This window comes from Centruroides vittatus, unplaced genomic scaffold, assembly GCF_030686945.1.
Source record: "Centruroides vittatus isolate TY-2023 unplaced genomic scaffold, ASM3068694v2 scaffold_944, whole genome shotgun sequence".
Classification (NCBI taxonomy): Eukaryota; Metazoa; Arthropoda; class Arachnida; order Scorpiones; family Buthidae; genus Centruroides; species Centruroides vittatus.
In genome coordinates, this window is record NW_027122722.1 from 1,939,240 (window position 1) to 1,963,249 (window position 24,010).

General features: G+C 33.7%; 1 protein-coding gene across 2 annotated transcripts in view; it reads right to left on the reverse strand.

Moving 5' to 3' along the window:
* The window catches only part of LOC136990503 (GMP reductase 2-like), a 40,615-nt gene that overhangs the window by 1,770 nt on the left and 14,835 nt on the right, over positions 1-24,010 (reverse strand). For both annotated transcript variants that reach the window (XM_067288902.1, XM_067288901.1), the window contains exons 4-5: positions 22,113-22,286; positions 11,566-11,754 (exon numbers count right to left, since the gene is read on the reverse strand). In XM_067288902.1, coding sequence (XP_067145003.1) covers positions 11,566-11,754; positions 22,113-22,286 — 363 coding nt within the window. The remainder of the gene's footprint in view (positions 1-11,565; positions 11,755-22,112; positions 22,287-24,010) is intronic.

Consider the following 24,010-nt stretch of genomic DNA (forward strand, 5'->3'; position numbering starts at 1 on the left):
TTCTGTATATACTGACTGCCAACAACAACATTCCAGAGATGTTTGCCTCCTTCCACCCTATAAGAATGTTCAATAACTGGTAAAACAGAAAATGGATAGACTATAAGAACACCAAGTATTCATATCATTGATTGTCACATAACAAATCTGTAGCTCCTGGGCTTTGGTGCTTGTGATACAAACAGAAAATTTACAACAAAAAAGCATATAATCTGATCATTAACTGCAACCACTGGAACTCTAGGGAGTAATAGTTAGTAATGCATTTCCCTTCTCAATCATATAAGAAGAGAAGCTATGGCCAATAGTTGTTTCTACCCCTATAAATTCATGTTATTACCAGAAAAAAAATTTTTTTATTTATAATGAAATATGTAAAATGTTTCTTCAATGACTGCTGTATTTGTTAAAAAAAAAAAAAGCTTAGTTCCATAGAAAAGGAAGATGGGCCCATACTGTTTCAGATTTAAATTAGTCATTCAGATTTGTCAGCCAGTTCTACAAACCATGTAACAGACAATTTTTTAGGGATTGTCTATTTTTCTAATGTCAGCTTTTTGTCTAATGGGCAGTATGCTTATTGACATGTGGCATAAAACAAAACATAAACAGGATGACTCACAAGTACTAAATATGTTAATGTAGTTACATAGAAAGTCATGCATGAAAAATTGGATGGACATTTTTTTTGCTTGGCTTTGAAAATAATTTTCAAGAATTTTATATCAGGACTCTAGCGAGCTTATGTGACTTTTCAAGATCACAAAAACAAAATAACCTTTAAATTTATGAGAAGTAAAGTTTCAAATTATGTAATCTTAAATGTATTTATTTGAATGCAGAAAATGGTTTTAGATTAATTAAGTGGTGCTCTTTAGTTGCCTTGTATGACACAGGCTTAAGTTAAATCACCATGTCAAATAGCCACCACTAGCTTGTCACACAAGCTTTTATACTAATCTTGATTTACTTATCCCAAGTAGAGTGGCCAAGGCTCATGCAGAGAGCAAATGTATCAACTATCATAGCTATGTGTCTATTTTGCATGTACAGAATTGGCAGAATAAATGTCAAATGATATTAAAAATTGGAGTATTTGCAAAAGAGAAAGTAGGTTCATGAGTGGATCAATCACTGAGAAAGACTGGGTGCTTCGATTACTCTTCTTTTAAAAGATTTACAGAGGATCTAACTGCCTATGGAAATACTATATGATTAACACAAGTAAAGTTTGATGAATCTTTTGAAGTGATTACTCCAGAAATAAGAAAACAAGAAAGTTATGAGAAACACTATTCCATGCAAAAAAAAATTGGAAATAGAACTGTTACACAGGGGAGTGGTGACAGCCTGATGTCACTTAAATATTTATTCAGTGCACTTCACATCAACTTTTTACTTACCTTAATGAATACTTATTTACCTCAAACCATAAATAAATAAAACTTACATATTGAAAGCAACTTACAATGCTATTTTTAATGCATTAAACTTCATGGAGTGAATAGATTGTAATATATATGTTATGGAAAAAGTGATTAATACTGGCATTATGAATAATGACCAACAAAGTCAGACATTGTAATAAATTTCAATAATTTATCAAATTGACCAGTCATTATGAATACTGCTACCCCTAGTCGGGCAAAGTGATGATAATACATTGAGGAGTGATCATCTGACATACGCTAGCCAATCAGAACTTACATCTTAGTTGCGATTGTGAATTACATTTAGTACCGACAAATTGTTTAATAAATAAAAACATTTTCAACCATTTTTAATGGCCTTCTTCAGTTAACAAAAGAATACTACAAATAGAATGCAAAGAATTAAATAAACAATTTGCTGGATGGTTAAAGGTGGCATTTATTTATTTATTATTCTAACTCCAGTAAGCTTTAGTAGTACACTCAAACCTGTTTTTGTGCGGTCTTTTTTTGTGCGATTTTTTTTATACGTGCAATGTGTTTTGTGCAATTATTTTTGTGCAGTATACCAATTTGATTGAAATTCATATACCGCACACAAAAAAATCACACAAAACAAATCGCACAAATAAAAAATTGCACAAAAAAAGACCGCACAAAAGCAGGTTTGAGTGTATTATTTAGTACCAAATTTTAAATTTATGTGGCCAGTAGTTAATCTTTTTTTCTTTGACAAAAGAAACAATCATGGAGGAATCATTAAGTGATATGAATAACCGATTAAATGAGTTAATAGCAGAAAAGGGTGAGAACAATCAAATTTTTACAAAATCAGCATATTTGTCAATAATAGAAAAAGTGAGAGAGTCAAAAATGAAAGTTACTTCTAAGTTACCGAAGAATATCAGTTAATAGTACTTTGAAATAATTCACAAAAAATAAATATTTCTAAATGAAATCAGTGGAGTTTTTTTTATCAAATTTAAAATTCAGTACTAAACACAGTATGCACACGTAACTGAGTGCCAATTGGCTAGATTATGTCGGATGATCACTCCTCAACTTATCATCACTTTGCCCGACTAGGTGATAGCAGTATTCATAATGACCGATCAATTTGATAAATTAATCAATATTTATCACACTGCGTGCCCCTTTTTGGTCATTATGAATAATGCCCGATTAATCACTTTGTCCATAACATATTTGTAGATTCAAAACTCCTTGTTTTTTTTTATATTTTAAGTGAAAACATCCTTAAAAACAAGCTCTCTTGTCACAGCAGCAGTATTGAGGATTGTTCTAGGCTTAGTTGATTTTGAGAAGAGGATGCACCCTGGTAAGCAAAAGTATGAAGAGGTAGTTGACAGCAGCTTGAAGAGTCCAGGTAAATATTTGGAGATGAATATGGGGATACCACAGTGGTCAGTCTTTCCTGAGTAATAAGACTTTGTATTTTTTCTTGAAGTGCAGTATACCAAAATTTGTTAGTGGTAGTTTAAGCTGGGATGCAATGTTCTGCAAGTATTCATATTCATCGTCCATTTCTGTTGCCATTTATGCAATTTCATGAAGTTGTGAAACAACTTCCTGGAAACACAAAGGATTTGTTTTAACTTTTGTCTTCAAACATTTCTTTGGAAGTACTGGAGGCAACATTGTTGTTCAGTTTTCTGTTGGTATGAAAGCAGCTTGCAAATTCTCATTCTGTAGCAAATGTTAAATCACTTGCCCCACTAGGATAGGCATAACCTTTCCTCTCTGTCAAGAGATATTTTCAAACCCTGCCAAATTTTGTTGTAATTGATTGGTCCTGTGAATGAAATGTAGGCTAATATTAAGTTTGTTTCATTTTGTTTTGGTAGTATTTAACCTGAATGTTCTCTGTGTCATTTAAGGTTCCTAACAATGTAGAAGAAGTGGCAGTTGACATGCAAGTTTCCTAATTGCTGTGATGCCACTGATGGGAAACACATTGTATTGTTAGGATATGCCATTCTTTGCCTACTATTCTTCATTATTCTCCTGTTCACAATGGTTGTTACAGATTGAATATAGTCAGATGTATCTGAAGCAGTAAAGTTAATATATTGCTGTCAGATGCACTTTTAATATTGCTTTGGAAATACTGCAATGGAAAAAATATGCTGAATTGGCCTGAAGGTGGGCTTTGTGTGCAAAATGATGCTTTTCCAAGCCTTTCAGTTACAGGAAATTACCACTGAAACAAAAATGTTTTAATAACTACTATCAAGAGCTAGACATGTTTTGAAAAATGCCTTTGGAATCCTGGCTTCAAGATTCTGCATCTTTCAAAGACCCATTGACCTAAAAGTAACAACAGAATTGCTTGTTAAGGTTGCACAATTAGCTCTGCATGATCTCTTCAAGAACTCCTCATTAGGATGTGTTGATGAGAATTTCACCAGTATTTATTTACCCCAGGAGCATGGGAACAAGATGACAATGGATCAATTCCAGTCTTAGCAGGACAGCCATAGGATGTTTATCAAACCACTACTCTAATGATGCAGAAGTACCGAGATAAAGCCATGCTACAGCCTTCAGTAGAACATGTTGTGTTCTATGACAGTTAAATGCAGTGCAAAATACTTGAATAGAAATCACAATATTTTGTGCTAGGATGTGAATTATATTTTTTGGAATTCCAAATATACATTTCATTTTCATTATTGTATTAGCATAATGTTCTCTGAATACTCCTATTTTTGTTCTTGCAACTGATACAAAGAGTGAAATTGGAGTTGAAAATCTGAAGTTTTAGTGTATAGACTTCGTTAGCTTTGGTGCCACTGTTTTTAGACTGTTTTTGCATTTTGTTTACCTCATTTAAGAACGTAAAAGATGTAACTGAAGAAAAAAATTCTGAATACTCTTCTATGGGAATATTTAAACCCATCTTAGTCAGTACCCAATCAACCTGATGAAAATGTGCTCCTGCAAACTCTTCTGCATGAAATTTTCAATGGAATTATCCTGTAATTTCTCATTTTTTCTGTACACTGCCCAAAACCATAAAATGTTGTCATTTGATCACTTTGTCACTTCCTCTCTTTCCACTTCATTGGCCACAAGAAAGAAGAAACTACACAAAACAAAATTATTTATAGCACATGCAATGTAGAAATCACATGACAGCAACATTGGCGGTCAAGTGATGTAGTTGACTCCTGGCAAGTAGGAACATCTTCAATTCAAGTTACCACAAATGTTTGTAGCTGCTGCAACTAACCTGTCACACAAAGCAACTAATCTCAGCAGCAAGTAGTCACCTAGTGTGACACAGGCTTTAGGCAATGTAAAAGTTCCAGTGACACTACTCTTGTCAAAAGTTACAACATAAGTGACCTTAAAAATGATTTAAGATCAATAAAAAAGATTCCATTTGATTCTCCATGCATGACTTCCTATGTAACTACATTAATTTTGTTAATGTCTTCAGTACTTTTGACTCACTCTGTACTCTCTTCATTGGAAAAGTCTCGTCCATATATAGGTTGGGCCAATGAAAACAAACGGCAGAGTTATTGTGTTTGTCCAAGCAAATTGCTCAGATAGGTCGATTTTATTCTCAAGGGGAACATCTTTTGCAATAAAGTTTTTGTGATTCTGAATACAACAGACAAAAAATAAATGAGTTTTTAAAATTTTTTGTTAAGTTGATAACTTTTTCTTATGTTTGTTATTAAGTATTCAATAAATGTTCAAATTGAGCACCACTAGCCTCCATACAATAATACAAATTTTGCTCAAAACGGTTTCTTACACTTCGGAAAGTTTCAAGTGTTATTTGACAACACTTGTCTAATTCTTTGTCGTAATTCCTCAAGAGATCCTGGTTTGGTTGCATAGATCTTACTTTTTAAATGTCTCCAAAGAAAAAAAATCAAGAGGACTAAGATCTGGGGAGCTAGCCGGCCATTCTAAAGGACCTTTACGTCTGATCCAATGCCCAGAAAAAGCCTATTCAAAAACTAACTGGTCTTGCATAATGCGGGGGGCCTCCATCTTGTTGGAAAGAAGGCAGTCTTCTAAGTATCAGTTGTCATGTTTGATGGTATCAACAAGTAATGGATGTACAGTACAACATTTTCAAGTAAATCTAAATAACTTTCTCCCATTTGTTACCATCTAGAAAAATGGGGCCAAGTAATCTATCTCCAAAGATTCCGGCCCACACATTTAGCTTTTGTGGAGTTTGGCTATGAACTTCATGAAATATGCTTGGGTTATTATCTGACCAATATCGACAATTGTGACGATTGACCGTTGAGTTTAAAAAAAATGTGCACTCGTCAGAAAAACAAATGTTAAAAAGATAATCCACGTCAACTCTTAACCTTTCTGTCATAATTTCACAAAATTGCTGTCGCCGATCAAAATCATCTTCATTTAATTTGGTGAATTAAATTAATTTTGTATGGATGAAACTTGTGAGCTTCGAGGATCCAGTGAATAGATGTTCTGCTAATGCTAGTAACAGCCTCCAGCTTCCTTGTACTTATAAAGTTGGGTCTGCAGCAACTTGCCCCAAAATCCCAATCTCTGTCACTTCTTTTCTTACTGGACGTTCACATCCGGGGTTGCATCTTTTGTTAGCCACAGAACCTGTTAACTGAAACTTTTGAACCAACTCCAGAACATATTTTGCATTACAATGTTTGTTTGGATAGCGTTGATTAAATAAATTTGCAGTAAAATGAGCATTCTCGCCATTTCTGAAATGAAGAGTTACTATTTCCACCTTTCAGCAATTGTGTAAACCATAACGATTATTATTTGTTTATTGTGAATTTTGTACAACAAAATCTTAAATGGTCAAGCTTAATGTGAACACTACAAAAAAGAACATCTGCAAACAGATAAAATTAAGGCTGATAATGTGTTATGATCAATTTTTTTTTCCTTGCATATGCAGTCTAGCTTAAAAGGTTTTCTTTATATTTTTTAATAGTTTGTGTTACTTTTTCCAAAATAAATGTTTGTTTAGTTAATAAAAAATAAATGAGTTTTTAAAAACTTTTTGTTGTCTGTTGTATTCAGAATCGCAAAAACTTTATTGCAAAAGATGTCCCCCTTGAGAATAAAATCAACCTGTCCGAGCGATTTGCTTGGACGAACACAATAACTCTGCCGTTTCGTTTTTGTTGGCCCACCTTGTATATGTATAACTTACACTACTGCATTATTTTGTTAAAATTGATATCTCTTTTACCAAAATTAAGTTTCTTTGTACAGTGGTAAAAGGATGGTTTTGTGTTATTCATAAAAAACTAGTTTGAACCTAGTTCTATCTTCCCGCTTCTACACTACAAAATCAAAATGACATCTGAGAGAATTCAAACCCTTGATAAAGATGAATAAATAGGAGTGGTAGCAGAAGTTTTTAATCATACTTTGGAAGAGGTTAGACATGAAAATGACAAATAATCACCAGAATATGTCTGAGAAAATGGGAAATGAAGGATAAAGATAGGCTTGAAACAGATTCTTGTACCCGTGGAAAGAAGAATAGCTCAATGTTCAATGCAAGGATTGCTATGACATTCATCAAGCCTGCTTTCCATTAGCAAGTGTAACAGAAGATACATTTCTTTATCTTTTATGCTTGTCAGAAAAGACTATATGAGTTAGCAACTGACAAAATATTATGAACACTGGCAGAAAGTGAACAAGTTTTCTGATGCAAACATAATTTTCTTAGAATCATAATGTATTCTGTGCATGTAATAAGCATATTTAAAGGGTGTTTGATTGCAGAAGTTAGCAGAAAGTTTCTTATCAATTGAGGAAGTTCTCAAAGACTTCTTCCAACATGGATGTAAGACTTCAACTTACCATTGCATTGGAGCAAAATGAATGTGCAAGAAAAGCAAGTTACTGTATATGGTTTGTACTGCTTTAACAAACTTTGAATGCATCTGTAATATAGCGAGGCTTTTATATTTATGTACATTTTAATCCAGAAGTATAAACACAACTCTTTAAATTGGTTTTAACTTTTGTAAAATGGACTTTTTGTTAATGTTTAAAAATCGCCAACAAGAACACAGACAGGAATCTGCACATTACAATACTCAGAAGTGCAGAAACATTCAGCCATTTTGTTTTATGCCATGTGCTGATAAGCCATTAGACATTACACAAAATGTCTAGTTTCATTAGACAACTACTCAAATATATGCTTATTTCAACATCTGCGGAAACGAGATTAACATTTCAAGAAGTGCCAGAAAAATTAAATCCTGAGGCAACATCTAAGCACTTGAAATAGCAAAAACAAACAGAATGCCTTACAAGAGTCAATGCATCTAAAAACTAAAACTAGCCATTCTTCAAGCTGTTTTAAGTAATTAAAATTAAGTCATTTAGATGAACTAACTAACAAAAATGCTCTACAATAGTGGATTTTTTCTTTTATTAATCTGCAAATATGTGACTATTTAGATGCCACTGGTCCCCATCTCTTATTGCTGACTCAGATAAAAGTGGAAGTGTAAAATCAATATCAATCAACAAAATGTATAGACCTTATGAAATTCTGTTTTCAGAACAATTTATTGAAGAAAACAAAATTTCATGTTAACGAACATGAAAAAGATGTTTCTCGATGTAAAGAGCAATACCAAATTATAAATATTTTTATTAGATGAAGAGTCACTTAGCTTATAGTAGATTTAGCTTTGTTGATGATTGTAATGATATTCTATATATACATATATATAGCACTTTCTTCCATCACAAAAAACAAAATAGTGGCATTGGAAATCAATGAATCATCACAAAAGTTTTCAATAAGCAAATGGAAGTGAGAGAATTGGGCTTGCCTATCTTCTAAGAGATGGAATAAAGGGAGTGGAGGATAAATTGATACACAATTTTTATTAAAAATTGTCTATATTGGGAACAAGTGGACCAAGCCTATGGAATGAGGAAAGAAATGTACCACATAACAATGGAATTAGAATGTTTTTCTCTGGGACATTTAAAAAAAACTCAAATGCTTTGAGATATTTTTTTGTGAATGTTAATTCTAAATCGGAATTTCTTCAATTCAAAATACAGAGGCTCATTTACTGGTGGACTGGGTGCCTCGACAGTCTTGCATACTAAGTAATTATGATGAAACGGGTTTTTCAAGCTAACGGAAACAAATCCATGTCCTAAAGATGTCCATTTAATAAATTCACTAATGTGAGTTTTTTTACCATTTTGCTGGTTTTTGGGTCAGTAATTTATTTAAGATTATTATAAAAGGCAAAAGGAGGCTTAATTAATAATACATAAAATAAAATTGAGATGTTTTTTGATAAAATGTTAAATAATTACTAGCTGAAATAAATAAAAGCAAGCATCTAGTAAATATATATTTTGTCCTAGGAAATTTTTCTACAAAGGGAGCCTGGAGCGACGTATGTTTTGGTGAATTGAGTTTGACAAAAGAGCATGTTGCAAACTTACCTGGTGAAGCTGAAAAAGTTATGCAACTTGTTTTGTTTTGAAAAAATTCTAGCAATAAGGTGTCAGTATCACACTCTGGGAAATACTATTATTATTAATGATATATTTTATATATTACCTAGATCAGGGATGACAAACCTGTAGCATACTAAAAGAATTTCATTTAATTTTAACTATACAGTATAAATGACTGTTTTTAAGAGGTATAACATGACCATAAACAGTGAACTCCCATATAACACAACAAAAAAACTGCAACTAGTACTCATACAAAATTCTAATTTTATCATCAACTTCTAGGCCTAGGTTTAAACTTGCATAAAATTGTCTGATAATGCATGTCTCAATAATGCAATTTTCTGTAACACAGTGTATCCCCCAAGTTGTATGGGACTCTAACTATGAGCTCCTGCAATTTTCTATTATAGTAGTCTGTATAGCACAAGAGATAAATGTTTATTCAATGTACTGTACAGTACATGCAAAAGTGATGATGTATTATTTCAACTGTTTTATTGTATTATTTATCTTATTTTAATATATGTTCTTTGTATCTAGTTAAAGGTAGAGGAATAAATTCTGTTGTTTCTCAAGCAGCATACTTTAATAATGTAAGGGGTGATGACAAGAATAATAACTACAACGGTCTCCTTATTTCATTTCAAACACAGTTATTAATTAACTACTAAGAAAATTTACTTAAAATAATAATGTTTTCATTCATATCCAGATGTCTTTTAAACACTTATCAATTATCCTTTTGGGAGTTTTCTCCTTATATATTTGCCCACAAAAATAACAAATAAAATCATCAAAATTGTTTAAATCTTAATTTTATTTGATACACACTCAAACAAAAAAATGGACTGAACATGCAAGATGAAGATCATAGGTTTATTAAAGGAACATGTAAAAATAGCCTATTGTAATAAATAAAACCATTAAAAAATTTAATGTAAGTGATCAAAATATTTGATTGCAATAATTTTGTAAGGAACTGAGTCCGAACGTTATTTTTATTTTATTATTATTTCCGTTTTATTATCTTTTGTTTGGGGCTTATGTTTATTTAGGACGAAGGTTCCCCACCACTCTCTTGTTAGTAATGAAAAATGAAGATAAAACAACTCACGGAGAAATAAGCGCCATAGGAAACATCTTGCGCACTTGCGCTGCCCGGCGGAAGTAACAGTCCGCAGTAAAAAAATGGAGGGGGGAGTCCCCACAATCACTAGTAGAGAAATACTTAATAAACCGTCTTAAACATCCCAGAAAATTATGATAAATATTTTGTAAACGGTTTATAAGCTTTGTCGGAAACTTAAAGCTGCCAGAAAAGAAAGTTAATGTTAGCAACTAAGTATGTAAATAAGGGGAGTAACCCAGCTCAAGTGTGACGTCACCTCACAGTATAAAACCCGTACGTTAACCGAAGAAGGAGAGGTGAATTCCAAATCGAGGCGACTGTGAGAGCGAGGTTAATTCGAAAGCGAAGTATTTTCTGATAGAAGTCCAGATTGATAATTGGATGATCCAAGGTGTTAAAGGAGTTGATTCGATTGACGATATCGAAAGGATTGAGGAAATAGTTTCTTCGTATAGTGAGGTGATGGATAGACGTTTAATTAGTAAGAGATTTTGTTCATAGTTTCTAAGTATTTGATTTGTCGAATTTCAAAGGGGAAATTAATATTAAGTTAAGCTAAGTAGCTAAGTTTATTGTCGGGTTCACTTGTTGATTTTCGTTAATAAATTTTGTTTGGATTATTGACATTTGTACGTAGTACGTTCTAGTTGCTAATTAAATATATTTGAACTTTTGAATTGACTTGATATTTATCGTTATTATTACTAATTTTTCGGTGCACGCTTAAAAGCCCAGGCCTGGCAAACTAATCTCGAATCCGCGTAAAGTACCCGTTAGGTTAACGGAAGTTTTACCGACCGCAATTATAGTCGGTTTCCTAAGATACTAAAAATTTAGTACTTTACAATTTCTCTTTGTTTATTTCTATTTCAAACATTGCTTTACTATAATTTATTATCTCCATAATATAATGCTTTTCAAACTTCACAAGTTAGTTTTGTAAGAAGTCACAGTCCGATTGTTATAGTTATTTTTCTTTTAGAGATTTTTTTTTAGGACAGAAACACCTAAGAAACCCCCAAAATGTGCTAAATTCAAAAGTAAAAATCTAAATATACTAATTTACATCAGTGACTGATCCCTTCATGCACACACATGTAAATAGGGCAATGTAGAATTACACTGATGGACAGATAATAGACGACACTCCTGTTCAACAGTGTGGTATAGTTCCCGAAAGCGACCTTCATCGAAGGGAATTGTCTGACATTCTTTGTTTAATTATATGAAAAAGAACTTCTTTCATTGATTGATTGTTTATTTTGTGAATAATTGATCTTAACTTCTTTTGGAATATATACTTATTACTAATTGTTGTTTATTTATATATAAATATTATTGTGGAATTTTACTTATATAAATGTTAGTGGGAAGCAAAATATAATGATCCAAAATAAGTCCAGGCCTGGGACTTGATTTGAACCCTAAATTGTGTAACCCTGCCTTTTGTGTCGTGCGGTACATTAGTTTTCACACCATAAACTAAAATTTTAATTAATGACTTACCGAAATGATATGTCCACCAAGGCCATGAGCCGCATCAGCACATTCAATAACTGCACTTAACTGTGGATAGCCGACTCCAGTCTTTTTGCGAGTAGTACATACAGATCCTGGTCCGATACCCACTTTAATTATGTCAGCACCGGAAAGTATAAGTTCTTCAACCATTTCTCCTGTCACGACGTTACCTGCCTGTTATTAAAATGATACATAAACAAACAAACAAACATTAACAAAGTTATGATAAAACAAACAAAATACTATATATAGTATTTTTAAAAGTTTAACCAAATAAAAAGTATGATTAAAGTTACTGAAATATATTTTTAAAATTTTAATAATGAATAAAAAACTTAAAGATTTTATTTGTATTGGCTTGATTTTTAATGCAACTTTAAAAGGCAGGGATGTAACCACAAGGAGTGGCATGGCATTTCCCACACTAACAATCTTCCATCCCCTCACTCTCTGCCACACAACTCAAGTTTAAAAATAAACTATATACAGCGTGTCTGAGAAAGCTCTATCATTCTAAATGAAAATTAATAACAAAAATACTAACAGGTGAAATAAAATGCAGTTTGCTGAAAAAGAATGAAGAAATCTAAGAGTTTTTTCTGGTATCAATTGCCTTCTGTACTTAATAGTGTTTCCCGAACAATGGATTGGTTGTGGAGGACTCATACCTTGGCCTCCACGATTGCCTGACATAACTCCACTGGATTTCTTTTTTTCGGGTTATGTTAAAGACAGGGTTTATCAAACACCTGTTTCTGATATATCCATTTTAAAGGAAAGGATACAATTAGCAATCCTCACTGTTGCACCACAAATGTTAAAAAACACTTGGAGGGAAATTGAGTACAGACTCGACATTCTTTGTGCTACTAATGGAGCTCACATACAGCTACATTGAAGGTACTGTAAAAAACTTCTAAATTTCTTCGTTCTTTTGCAGCAAACTGCATTTCATTTCACCTGTTAGTATTTTTGTGATTAATGTTTAGAATGATAAAGATCTTTCTCACACACACTGTATATACACTGAAGTGCCAAAAGTTGTGGGATACTGCCTAATATCTTGTCAGACTTCCTTTTGCCCGGCGAAGTGCAGCAACTCGGCATGGCATGGACTCAACAAGTTGTTGGCACTCCCCTGGAGAAATACTGAACCATGCTGCCTCTATAGCCGTCCATAATTGGGCAGGTGTTGCTGGTGCAAGAGTTTGTACACGAATGGACCTCTCGATTATATCCCATACATGTTCGATGGGGTTCATGTCAGGTGATCTAAATCAGTGGTTCTTAACCTTTTTATACTCACGGCCCACCAAATATTCCATAATTGTTTTGTGACCCCCATTTTTTAATAATAATTTATATAATAAATGTAAATCATAATTTTTTATTTAAATAGATAATGAAATAATCACTCAAACTTCACAATTAAACATGAAAACTCATTAATTTTAAACTAAAATAAGAAACATGTCAATAAATTGATCCAAAGTTGATGCTAAAACTAAAACACCCACAACTTGTTGTAAAGATTTTGCATATTGTTTGCAAAAATATTTAAATTTTCAAAACCTACTATTAAGCCTACTATTTTCCTAATTATTTTTAAAATTCCAAGCATTAATAGTTTCTTAGAATTGCTTTGGAATAAAAGAAGTAAATACTGCGGTGTAAGTAGCATATTTGCATTTATTTCTTCTGTACTAACAAAGTTGTATGTAGGAAGAAATTGTTTTTATTATTTATTTTTAATTTCTTTCTTATTTCACTTTTCAATACGATATTCAGTTATACATCAATTTTCTTTTTATTATATTCTGAAGGAAATTTTGCATAATTTGGCGGCCCCTCGGCAAACTTCTCTTGGACCCCAGGGAGCCGCAGCCCCCTTGTTAAGAATTATTGATCTAGGTGGCCAAATCGTCCGCTGGAATTGTCCAGAATGTTCCTCAAACCATTCGCGAACAGTTATGACCCGATGACATGGCACATTGTCATCCATAAAGATGCCATCCTTGTTTGGGTACTGCACATGAAGTCCATGAATGGCTGCACGTGGTCTCCAAGTAGTTGAACATAACCATTTCCTGTCATTGTTCAGTTCAGTTGGACCAGAGGACCCAGTCCATGGCGTGTAAACACACCCCACACCATTATGGAGCCACCACCAGCTTGCACAGTGTCTTGTCGACAACTTGGGTCCATGGCATCATGGGGTCTGTGCCACACTTGAACCCTACCATCAGCTCTTACCAACTGAAATTGTGACTCATTGGACCACACCATGGTTTTCCAGTCATCTAGGGTCTAACCGATATGGTCAAGAGCCCAGGCGAGGCACTGCATGTGATGTCGTGCTGTTAGTAAAGGCACTCGAGTTAGTCTTTGCTGACATAGCCCATTAATGCCAAATTTTGCTGCACTGTGCTAACGGACACTTCCTTCGTATGTCCCACATTGATTCCTGCAGTTATTTCACGGAGTGTTGCATGTCTGTTCACACTAACAATTCTATGCACACATCACTGGTCTCTGTTATTTAGTGCAGGCAGTCTGCCACTGTGTTGTCCATGGTGGAAGGTTATGCCTGCAATTAGGTATTCTTGGCACACTCTTGACACTGTGGATCTTGGAATGTTGAATTCTGTAACGATTTCCGAAATGGAATGTCCCATTTGTCTAGCTCAAACTACCATTCCGTGTTCAAAGTCTGTTAATTCTCATCATGCGACCATACTCAAATCAGAAACCTGTTCACATGAATCACTGGCAGACAAATGACAGCCCAGCCAATGCACTGCCCATTTATATGTTTGGTATGCGATACTATTGCCATCTGTATCTTTGCATATTGCTATCTCATGACTTTTGGCACTTCAGTGTATTATACACTGCATCATAAGCAGTTGACATCTGGACTCTGGGGCCTTGTATAGTGAAAGTTGGTAAAAATGCATTTCCAGACATTGTTTGACACTTTAGAGCTTAGAGGTAAATTTTTTGAGAGTTGAATAGCATGCACATAAGGCACCATGAAGCACAAAGCATGGGAAGGGCAACAAGCCTCACTCCACTATTTAAAACTTGTCTGATTTTGTGTTTGTGTGTTAATTTCAATTTATTTTTAATCAACAGTGTCCTTTATTTACAGATATTCTTTCCTGCTTATAGATTTTGATTTGCTTTTAACATGGACTTATTACCCACAGGTAAGTCAATAATTTCCAATTATTAAAATCATAAATGAATTACAGGAAATTCTTGTTAGTTCAAAATTCAAGAGAGAAAATAATCTAGACTTCAAATTATCAAGTTTAGAATTATTCAAGATTTACATGGCATTTGGCATTTTGTGCAGAAATATGTAACTGATTATTAAGCAAATGGAATAGGGCTATGTATACAAAATGTTGTTTTTGTTAATTAATAATAATGATATAAATAAACTGCAGATAAATAGCATGTCTGGTGAGAACCTCACTGGGGTGCCAGATAAGTTTCATAAAAAGTAAAGCAAAATTCCTAAAAAAGTAGTAAGTTGTCCAAATATAGTAGTGCCTACAAATATCTCAATCTGCTACTTGTAGCCCAATCTTGCAATCCTGAAACCCAGCTGGGTTTCATATGTGATAAGAGGAAAAAAACAGGTATTCAAAGGCTAATGTGACACCCAAAAATGTGTTACTGTAAAAGCAAAGCCATATTGACCAGATTAGTGTTGTTCTATTTCTATTGTTCTCTTATAGTATGGAAGCACTTCAATCTAAACAAACAATTTAAAAAGAAAAAGGGATTAAAGGCTTATTGTTAAGATATTTAATTGTGAGAACGCCGGAGGTAGGATGGAGTCGTACCTCCTTTTTTTTCTCGGCGTTCAGGTCGGTAAGCCAACCCTGTCTAGGATGGCTAAATTTATCGTAATATCCCGACTTGTCGGGATCGGCTAGTTAATTGTCAGATCGAGTGGAGGAAGTGGGGGTCGTCGATAAGAAAAAGGCAATATCCGTAGTAGCAGGACAACACAGATAAGATTTATTAGAATAGAGAATCGATTACATCGAAGCGACGCATTCCGTCCCTAATCGCGGAAGAGAGAGAGCTCACAATTGTTAGGGGATTCATACCTCTCGGTTATCGCTTCTGATCGAGAATGTTCTTCGGCTCGGGCTGAAGGTTCTTCGGGCGTCTTTCCTGGCGGTGGGCGGCAGGATCGGCTTGTAGGCGGAGGCTCCGGCGTCTTGGAATGGCCGTCGTACAGGACTCGAGTCAACGGGTCGTTCCCCTTCCTCGGACCTCAGCCCCCTTTCTTAGATAACTTCCCCCTTTATATACTCCCGGTCCCTTCCATAACGATCACCAATCGCGGTGGAGGGTGGTGACGTGAGTTCCCTGACTCAGGTGGGATCCGGAGAAGGAGGGAAGCGGGTTTGACGGCGGAAGACTGTACATCCTTCAAAGCTTGATCGTTAGCGCGGATCTTGATCGTTATCTCCCGAGGGGATTTGAAATAATGAAAATTTAAAATCGGACCGGCTTAATTCGGTCCTCACATAATACACATATGCAGAATAGTACAATGAAAGGGTTATCATACACCTGAAACTATTAATGCTTTATATATCCCTAAAATGTGTAATGAAGTATATTTGTATTAAATACTAAACAAACAAGTTAACGTACACACATTGCAGTTTGGACATAATTTTCACTTCAAATTTCTAAGTAGCCATATTTCAAACTAACTGAATTTCCTTAACATGTAAATCTATATCCCTGGCCAGCACATAAGTACAGTTATGAACTAATGGGATTTTGAATTATCCGAGTTTGAATTAATAAGGATTTCTTGTATAATCTTTTCTACAGACAGCTAAGCAACTTTTGTATTATTTTTTAATACTACTGTATTAAGTATGATAAATATCCACTAGGATTCCTCTTTCTGTAACAGTTTTCTAATAAGTACAGTTGTGGTTCCAGCAACAAATTGAAAATCTCAATGCACTGTTTTACCAATACACACATTTTGTAAAAAGTGGAATAATAAATATATTTTGGTTATAAAGGGTAACCCTAGTGGATACCTACTTAACACAGTAGTAATATAAATTTCAATTATATTTGTTGTGTTTCATATAGTAATGATTTAACAATATTTATTTTAAAAATGATGCATCAAAAAACAATCCATTCTGAGAGTACAATGTTTGAATAGATTTAGTAGATAATCACAACATATTGTCTTTCAAATTTTGAGTAAAAATATTTGTTTCTTCTAGAACAGTTCATAAAGAAAAAGGATGTGCATATTTGTGCCACTATGTTATATATTAATTAGCTTTGAATCAAAGTGGCATGATAAATATTTTTTCCACCATTATTTACTTCCTATTTTTCTTTCAGGTTCAAGGGACATTTTTCTTACAAGAAAAACCCTATTTGAAATAGTGAAACACTCTCCCTTCATGCAAGTAGAAGACCTTTCTCTAAAAACATACAAATTGTCCTGATTACCTTATTCCCGATCTTCATTAAAAAAATTTCATTTTTTTGTGTCTCTTGCCATCTCTCTAAAAATTAAACAAGATAGATTCCTAATTAAAAACAAAACCTGGCTACACACATTATCAGTTTTTCAAACTATGATGTTGCTATAAGTAAAAAAGCTGGCCGACCTCAGAAAAGCTTCAATGAATCTTCAGATAAAACAAAATGTCATAAGATCCATCAATTAAGAACTAAATATTCTCCTTATGAATTATCATTTTCAGCTCAGAAGTAACTGGTACATAACCATCAAACTGCTTTTAAAAAGTTTAACATCATCAACCAAGGCAGCTTACAGGCATAGAAGCCCTTGCCTGGTAAGTTTAGTTTCAACACACATGGCATCAATATGCAATTAGAAATTGAAACCGAGACATTTGCAGATTTAACCGAAGCTTATGGAGATGCCACTTTATCGAAAAATGCGGTATTTAGATGGCACAAAGATCCAGGGTAATGATGATGGTTGTTGCTTTTTTCGGTAGCTGTGAATAATGCCCAAAGAATTTTTACCTTCAGGACAGACAATCAGGTCTTCTACAAAGATGTCTTGGAATGACTTTGAAAATGGGTCAAGCAAGTCCGCAGGGACATTGTAGAAGATTGGGTGCTGCACCACAATAATGTGCCTGCTCACACAGCACTTTCAATTCAAGAGTTTTTGGCCAAGAAAAAATCCCCACACTCCCACAACCTCCCTACAGCACAGACCTAGCTCCGTGGAACTTCTACCTATTGCCTAAGATAAAATTCAAGTTGAAAGGTCGTCATTTCAGGATAGTGAAAAACATCAAAAAAGTTGCAACCAACGAACTAAACACCCTTACAGAAAACGACTTCAAGTACTCTACAACCAGTGGAAAAACTTTGGAACCACTGTGAAACACAGTCAAGGGCCGTACAGTGGAACCTTGCTTAACGAGCATAATTTGTTCCAGAATCTTACTTGTAAATGTGAAACAGTTTTTCCCATATAAATTAATGTAAAATACAATAATGCATTCCCTGCCGAAAAATACTCAAATATTTTATGTATAACGTTTATTCAAAGACAATTATACAATATACATTGTTAAGGAGCGTCAATCATCATCATTTCTTCTAGCATGGAATGAACCAACCTGAAATGCAAATTAAATTTGCAGAAAACAAGAAAAAAAAAAAAAATCACAGATAATGTATCTGAAAAACACACCAAATGATATGCCAAATTCTTGGGCTATGTAAAGACTATAATTAAATATTAGAAATTAATTAATTTGACTAGAGGTAGGCATAATTATAAATAATTAATTTTTAATTTAGACATTTTAAAAATTTAATTTCGAATTGATCATTAAATTTAATACGAGATGGCAGCATAACTGCCTACCTCTAGTCAAATTAATTATAGCCTTTACATAAGCCAAATTCTTGGGCTACCCTTTGGTGTGTTTATCATATAACAGGCGATGGTTGTTGATGTTTATGCGTAATATGTGTGAACACACGTTTGGAAAAATATTTGATCACAAACAACACTAAGATGCTAGCAGAATGACTGCTAAACACAAACTAATGGAGCCTGCGCAAAATCCAGGATTTCCCCTCTTTTCGTCACTCATTATGCGATACATTGCTCACTATGTGAAACACTTGTTATGCGAGGTGCTCATTAAGCAAGGTTCCACTGTACTTTGAAGGAGATCGTTTGTAGTTTGATGTAAATCTTGTATACTTTGAAATAAAAAATCAGTACATTTACTTTTGGGACAGATCTTGTATGTACAGTAGTCACCACTGAACTTAGACCAGACCACAATTAACATGTCATCCAATAAATAGGTTTAAAAAAAAGTAGCTTTGATTCATTGCATGAATGTTTTACATAATTTAAAACATTCATGCAATGTAGTAATCATACAGTAATTAATTTTTACTTTTGCTAAATAGCAACTTGAGTAACAGGCATCAAAAAAACATAGACTGTTGCGTCACCAATGTCAATGAACATAGACCAGCTGATAATTTGCGTTTAAATAATGTTAAAATTGCAATATTTCTGAAACAACTGATTATTTTAGCCTCACTTTAGCCTGCAGTAATCCTGTGAATGATATAAGGTGCTTTTTTAGTTTTATTTATGAACCTTTGCATTTTGTCTACAATGACCAGTGTAAAAGCTGTTTCAGAAGATTTAAGGAATACTATCATTGCTAAACAAAGTCGTGGCATGTCTGAGAGAGCTATTAGAAAGGAGCTAATGCTAAGCAAGACAACAGTGCACCAGATTATTGTTTATTACACTAACCACAGCCATATTATACCTAACAAAGCTGCTGGACATCAGCGAAAAACTTCAAAAGATAGGAGTTTTAAAAGAATCATAAAAAACAATCGCTGTGCTACAGATATTGAAGGTAACTATAATATGGAATGATACAACTGGAAAGAACGTATCTGTTTCGACAACATGCAGGAGACTGCAAGAAATGCATTTCCAGTTCTATGCAGCACATGAAAAACCTTTGCTAACAGCACATCAAAAGAAGAAATGGGTACAGTGAGCCAAGGAACATCTTTCCTGGTCTCAACAAAAGTGGCATGATAAATCAAACTTTGAATTATCAGCAACAGACAAAAGCAAATGTGTCATTTGATCTGCCAGTCAAGCTAATGAGCCATCATTGTTATACCATTCAGTGAAGTTTCCTGCCAACTTCATGGTTTGAGGATGTATGAGTGCCAGTGGTATGGGTCAGTTGACATTTGTTGATGGAACACTTGCTTCAGAGCAATACATTAACATTCTACAACAGTATTTACTTCTCTCCATAGCAAAACTATATCCAAATAGAACCTGCATTTTCCAGCAGGATGGGGGCCACATGTCATACAAGCAGAAAAACAAAACAGTGGCTTGCAGAAAAGAACATAGAAGTTCTTCCTTGGCCATCTAACAGCCCAGATCTTTCACCAATTGAGAATGTATGGAACATTATGAAGAAATGTCTGTGATAAACATGCTCTCGGACAGTTGAAGGACTAAAAGCTTCCATCTTAACTGTCTGGAATTCCATAATGGCAGATGAATGTGAACACCTAGTCAACAGCGTGCCAAATCCTATGGAAGGTGTTTTGGCCGTAAAGGTGATGCAACAAAACATTAAACGTACAGTGGTCTATGTTTTTTGATGCCTGTGACTCAAGTTTGACTGGCTCAATCTTGTTGATATCTAGCAAAAATAAAGATAATTTAGAATAAATATACAATAATTAAATGTAAAACATTCATGTAATGAATCAAAGCTACTTTTTTTTTAAACATATTTATTGGATGACATGCTAACTGCAGCCTGGTCTAACGAGGTCTCGAAAATTCAGTTCAGGATGAGACTTTGCAGGTTAGTAGTATACCTCAAGGGTGTCCACCTAGAAGAATTGTAAAGCACACTAGCCAGAAGATTCCGAGAAAAAGGGCTCTTAAGTTTTAAGCGCAGCTCATATACCGATTGATTTTACATTATGGCAGCACGGCAAAATGGCCGAGTCTGTAGCAAACTTTCTTGCCACGCGGGTGAGCTAGGTTCGATCCTACCTTTGTCTAATTTTTTTTGTTTTTAATTATTTAAGTTGTTATAATTTTTAAAACAAAGTTAATGACCTAAAAATAATATTAATTAAATCATCAATAATTTTATTTTATTTATGAAATGACTGTTACATTAAAAATGCATTTGAAATTATTCAACCTTTTAAAAATAAAATATTATCTTTAATTCACATTTTAATTAGCTGTAACAGTCATTTCATAAATATAAATAAAATTTTGATGATTTAATTAATAAAAATTTTTAGGTCAATTAATCTTTATTTTAAAAATCATATTTGTAATTATTACATACAAGCACCAGAATGATAATTATCATAAAAACATCGAAAACAAAAACTATTTTGATATCTTGCACAATTTATGAAGGATGATTGCTTACACGAACAATCTTTTTTTAAAAGATCTATTGGAAAACACACTTTGTTTACATTCATAAAAATTTAGGGTCTTGATAATTCCTGACCATCTACCTATCTTTCAACGAATATTTTTAACCTCTCCACAGCTTATAATATCTTAAAATTTGTAATAACTTTTAATGACAATAGTAATTAAAGGTTTAATTTACCTCCATTAAAAATGCATTTGAAATTATTCAACTTTTTAAAAATAAAATATTATCTTTAATTCACATTTTAATTAGCTGTAACAGTCATTTCATAAATAAAATAAAATTATTGATGATTTAATTAATAATATTTTTAGGTCATTAACTTTGTTTTAAAAATTATAACTTTTAAATAATTAAAAAAAAAGAATTAGCCGAAGATTGGATCGAACCTAGCTAACCCGCATGGCAAGAAAGTTTGCTACAGACTCGGCCATTTTGCCGTGCTGCCATAATGTAAAATCGATAGGTATATGAGCTGCGCTTAAAACTTAAGAGCCCTTTTTCTCGGAATCTTCTGGCTAGTGTGCTTTACAATTCTTCTAGGTGGACACCCTTGAGGTATACTACTAACCTGCGAAGTCTCATCCCGAACTGAATTTCCAAGACTGCAAGGTCCCCTTCTAGTTCAGTGGTGACTACTGTATTTTGATCAATGTGTGAATTTTCAAAAAGAAAAAATTTATTTAACATTAATAAAATATTCAAAAACTAATTATTTTTTATTAGTTGTAAGTAATTTTTGAAAAAGTCTCTCAAACAACTGAATGCTTCAATATTTAAATGTCATAATGTATATATATAAAATATCCAAAAATAATGAAAACAAACATTATTTTGAACATATTGTTTTTTTAAAAGTTAAATACTCAATGATGAATGTTTGAGAATAATGTTTATCCAAGTTGAGGAGTAATATATCAGGATTTTTCAATTAAAATCTAAGCATAAATGTAAGTATAAGTCATAATACATAAATTTATTAAATGATTTTGAAATACATACCATGATAGTATGGGAAGGAAATGTCTTCCGAACTTGTCTGACAAATTCTACAAATAACTCAGAATAACCATTTGCCACATCGAGACATATATATTGAATCTGAGGTATTTCGTTCAAAATGGTATTCAATTTCTCAAAATCATTTGTACTTGTTCCAGAACTAGCAGCAACATCCTAAAATACACAAATAAAATCTTTTAAATCATTTCCTACATTAAAAACTTCATTATTATTAATTGTCTTATTATGTAAATGATTTACAGTTCTCAATTTCATTAACAACCAATTAAAAAATGAACATAAAAGGAATCTATCACTTTCAAGGATAGATTTAATGTCTTACTTTCTTTCATGTATTTTTGAAATTTATGGATTTTGAAAAAGCTTTCAATAATGTTTAGAACTGTTCAAAATATTGTGTGGGAACTTGGGGCTGTCAAAAATTGGATTATGAGAGTTTAGGGTAGGACCGTGCCACCAGGTGTGTGTTGTCAGACACACCTCTGATTTAGAAAAGAAAGAAAAAAAAAAAAAAAGGCAGATAGTTTAGGATGACTCCCACCCTTGCACCGCAAGTCCAGGAATGAGCCTCTCAGGAGGATGAATGCAGTCAAGCAAACTAATGTACTAATAAAAGAGAAAATTTATTATGGAAAAACAAAACTTAACATTAGAACTTACTAACTCCCATGAAGCCATCCCCACCAGCTCGATCTCCTTACCATTGCCAAATGGCAGGATCACTGGAACAACGAAACCACTGGACTTTTGACTCGTGAATATTTCCCAGACATCTCCACCAGGCAGAAGATGGACTATGTGGAGACCTGCCACAACTTGACACAACTTCTTATTGGTTACGTTAACTTTGCTTCTATCTTCTTCATATCCTAAACAATGGAAATGGTAGGTGCCAGTGCAACATGAACAAAGACAAGAACCCTGAACACATCATCTTCCTGTGCCCCACTTATAGCAATAAGTGTAAACAACTCATGAAAGCCATAACCATGGAGAGTCACTATTGGCCCTGCATGTTCAACAGCTTAGTGAACTCCAGGGCCATCTTTAAAGCCTTTACCACATTTGCCAAGTCAACAAATCTCTCTCATTATGGACATAAACCACAGTCACCAGCCCAAGGTACCAACAATACTGTCGCACTTCTACAACAGTTGTGTTTTCGTGGCCTTTTGTTATTCGGTTATCATCAACCTTATGTAAATAGTTTCTAGTATAACTCTTACTATTGGTTCCCTTGCTAGCTCTCCGTGGGCTTGCTTCTGTAACCCTGCAGGCTACTGTTCTGTTGTATTTTGTACTTTGCATTTTGCTTTTTAGTTAGTATCATCCTGTATTTTCATTGTCACTCCCTTGTAAGGGTACTCATCTACCCATTTCATCTAGGGTGGCAGTGCTGCACCTCTGCAATGTTTTTGTTTCTGCAGCTCTTTGTTATTGGCTAATACCACTTGCACATTGTAGACTTGTCTATGTAATCAGGTAGATTACTGTTCATTTGTATACTGCAATGTATTGTATTGTACTATACAGTAAGACCCCACTTAATGCAGGGGATGTGTTCCTAGATGACAAAGCGCTAAACAAAACAGCATTAAATGAGGTCATTTTAACATAGAGTAAATACGGATAGGGTACACGGGACCAAAAATAAACAAATTTTACTTTAAATTAATTTGTATAATAATATAGGTTAAATAACACAAACATATACACATAAAAATGTAAAGTTTATTTTTTGTGATGGAGGTCCTGACTTTTCTAAAATTCTTTTTTTTTTGCAATAAAGTCGTAAAGTTTCATTTGTTGCTTTTTTCTTTCCTTAAGCAAATATCGGCATATAGCAGAAGACTGCATCCAAAACGCCCTGTTTTGCT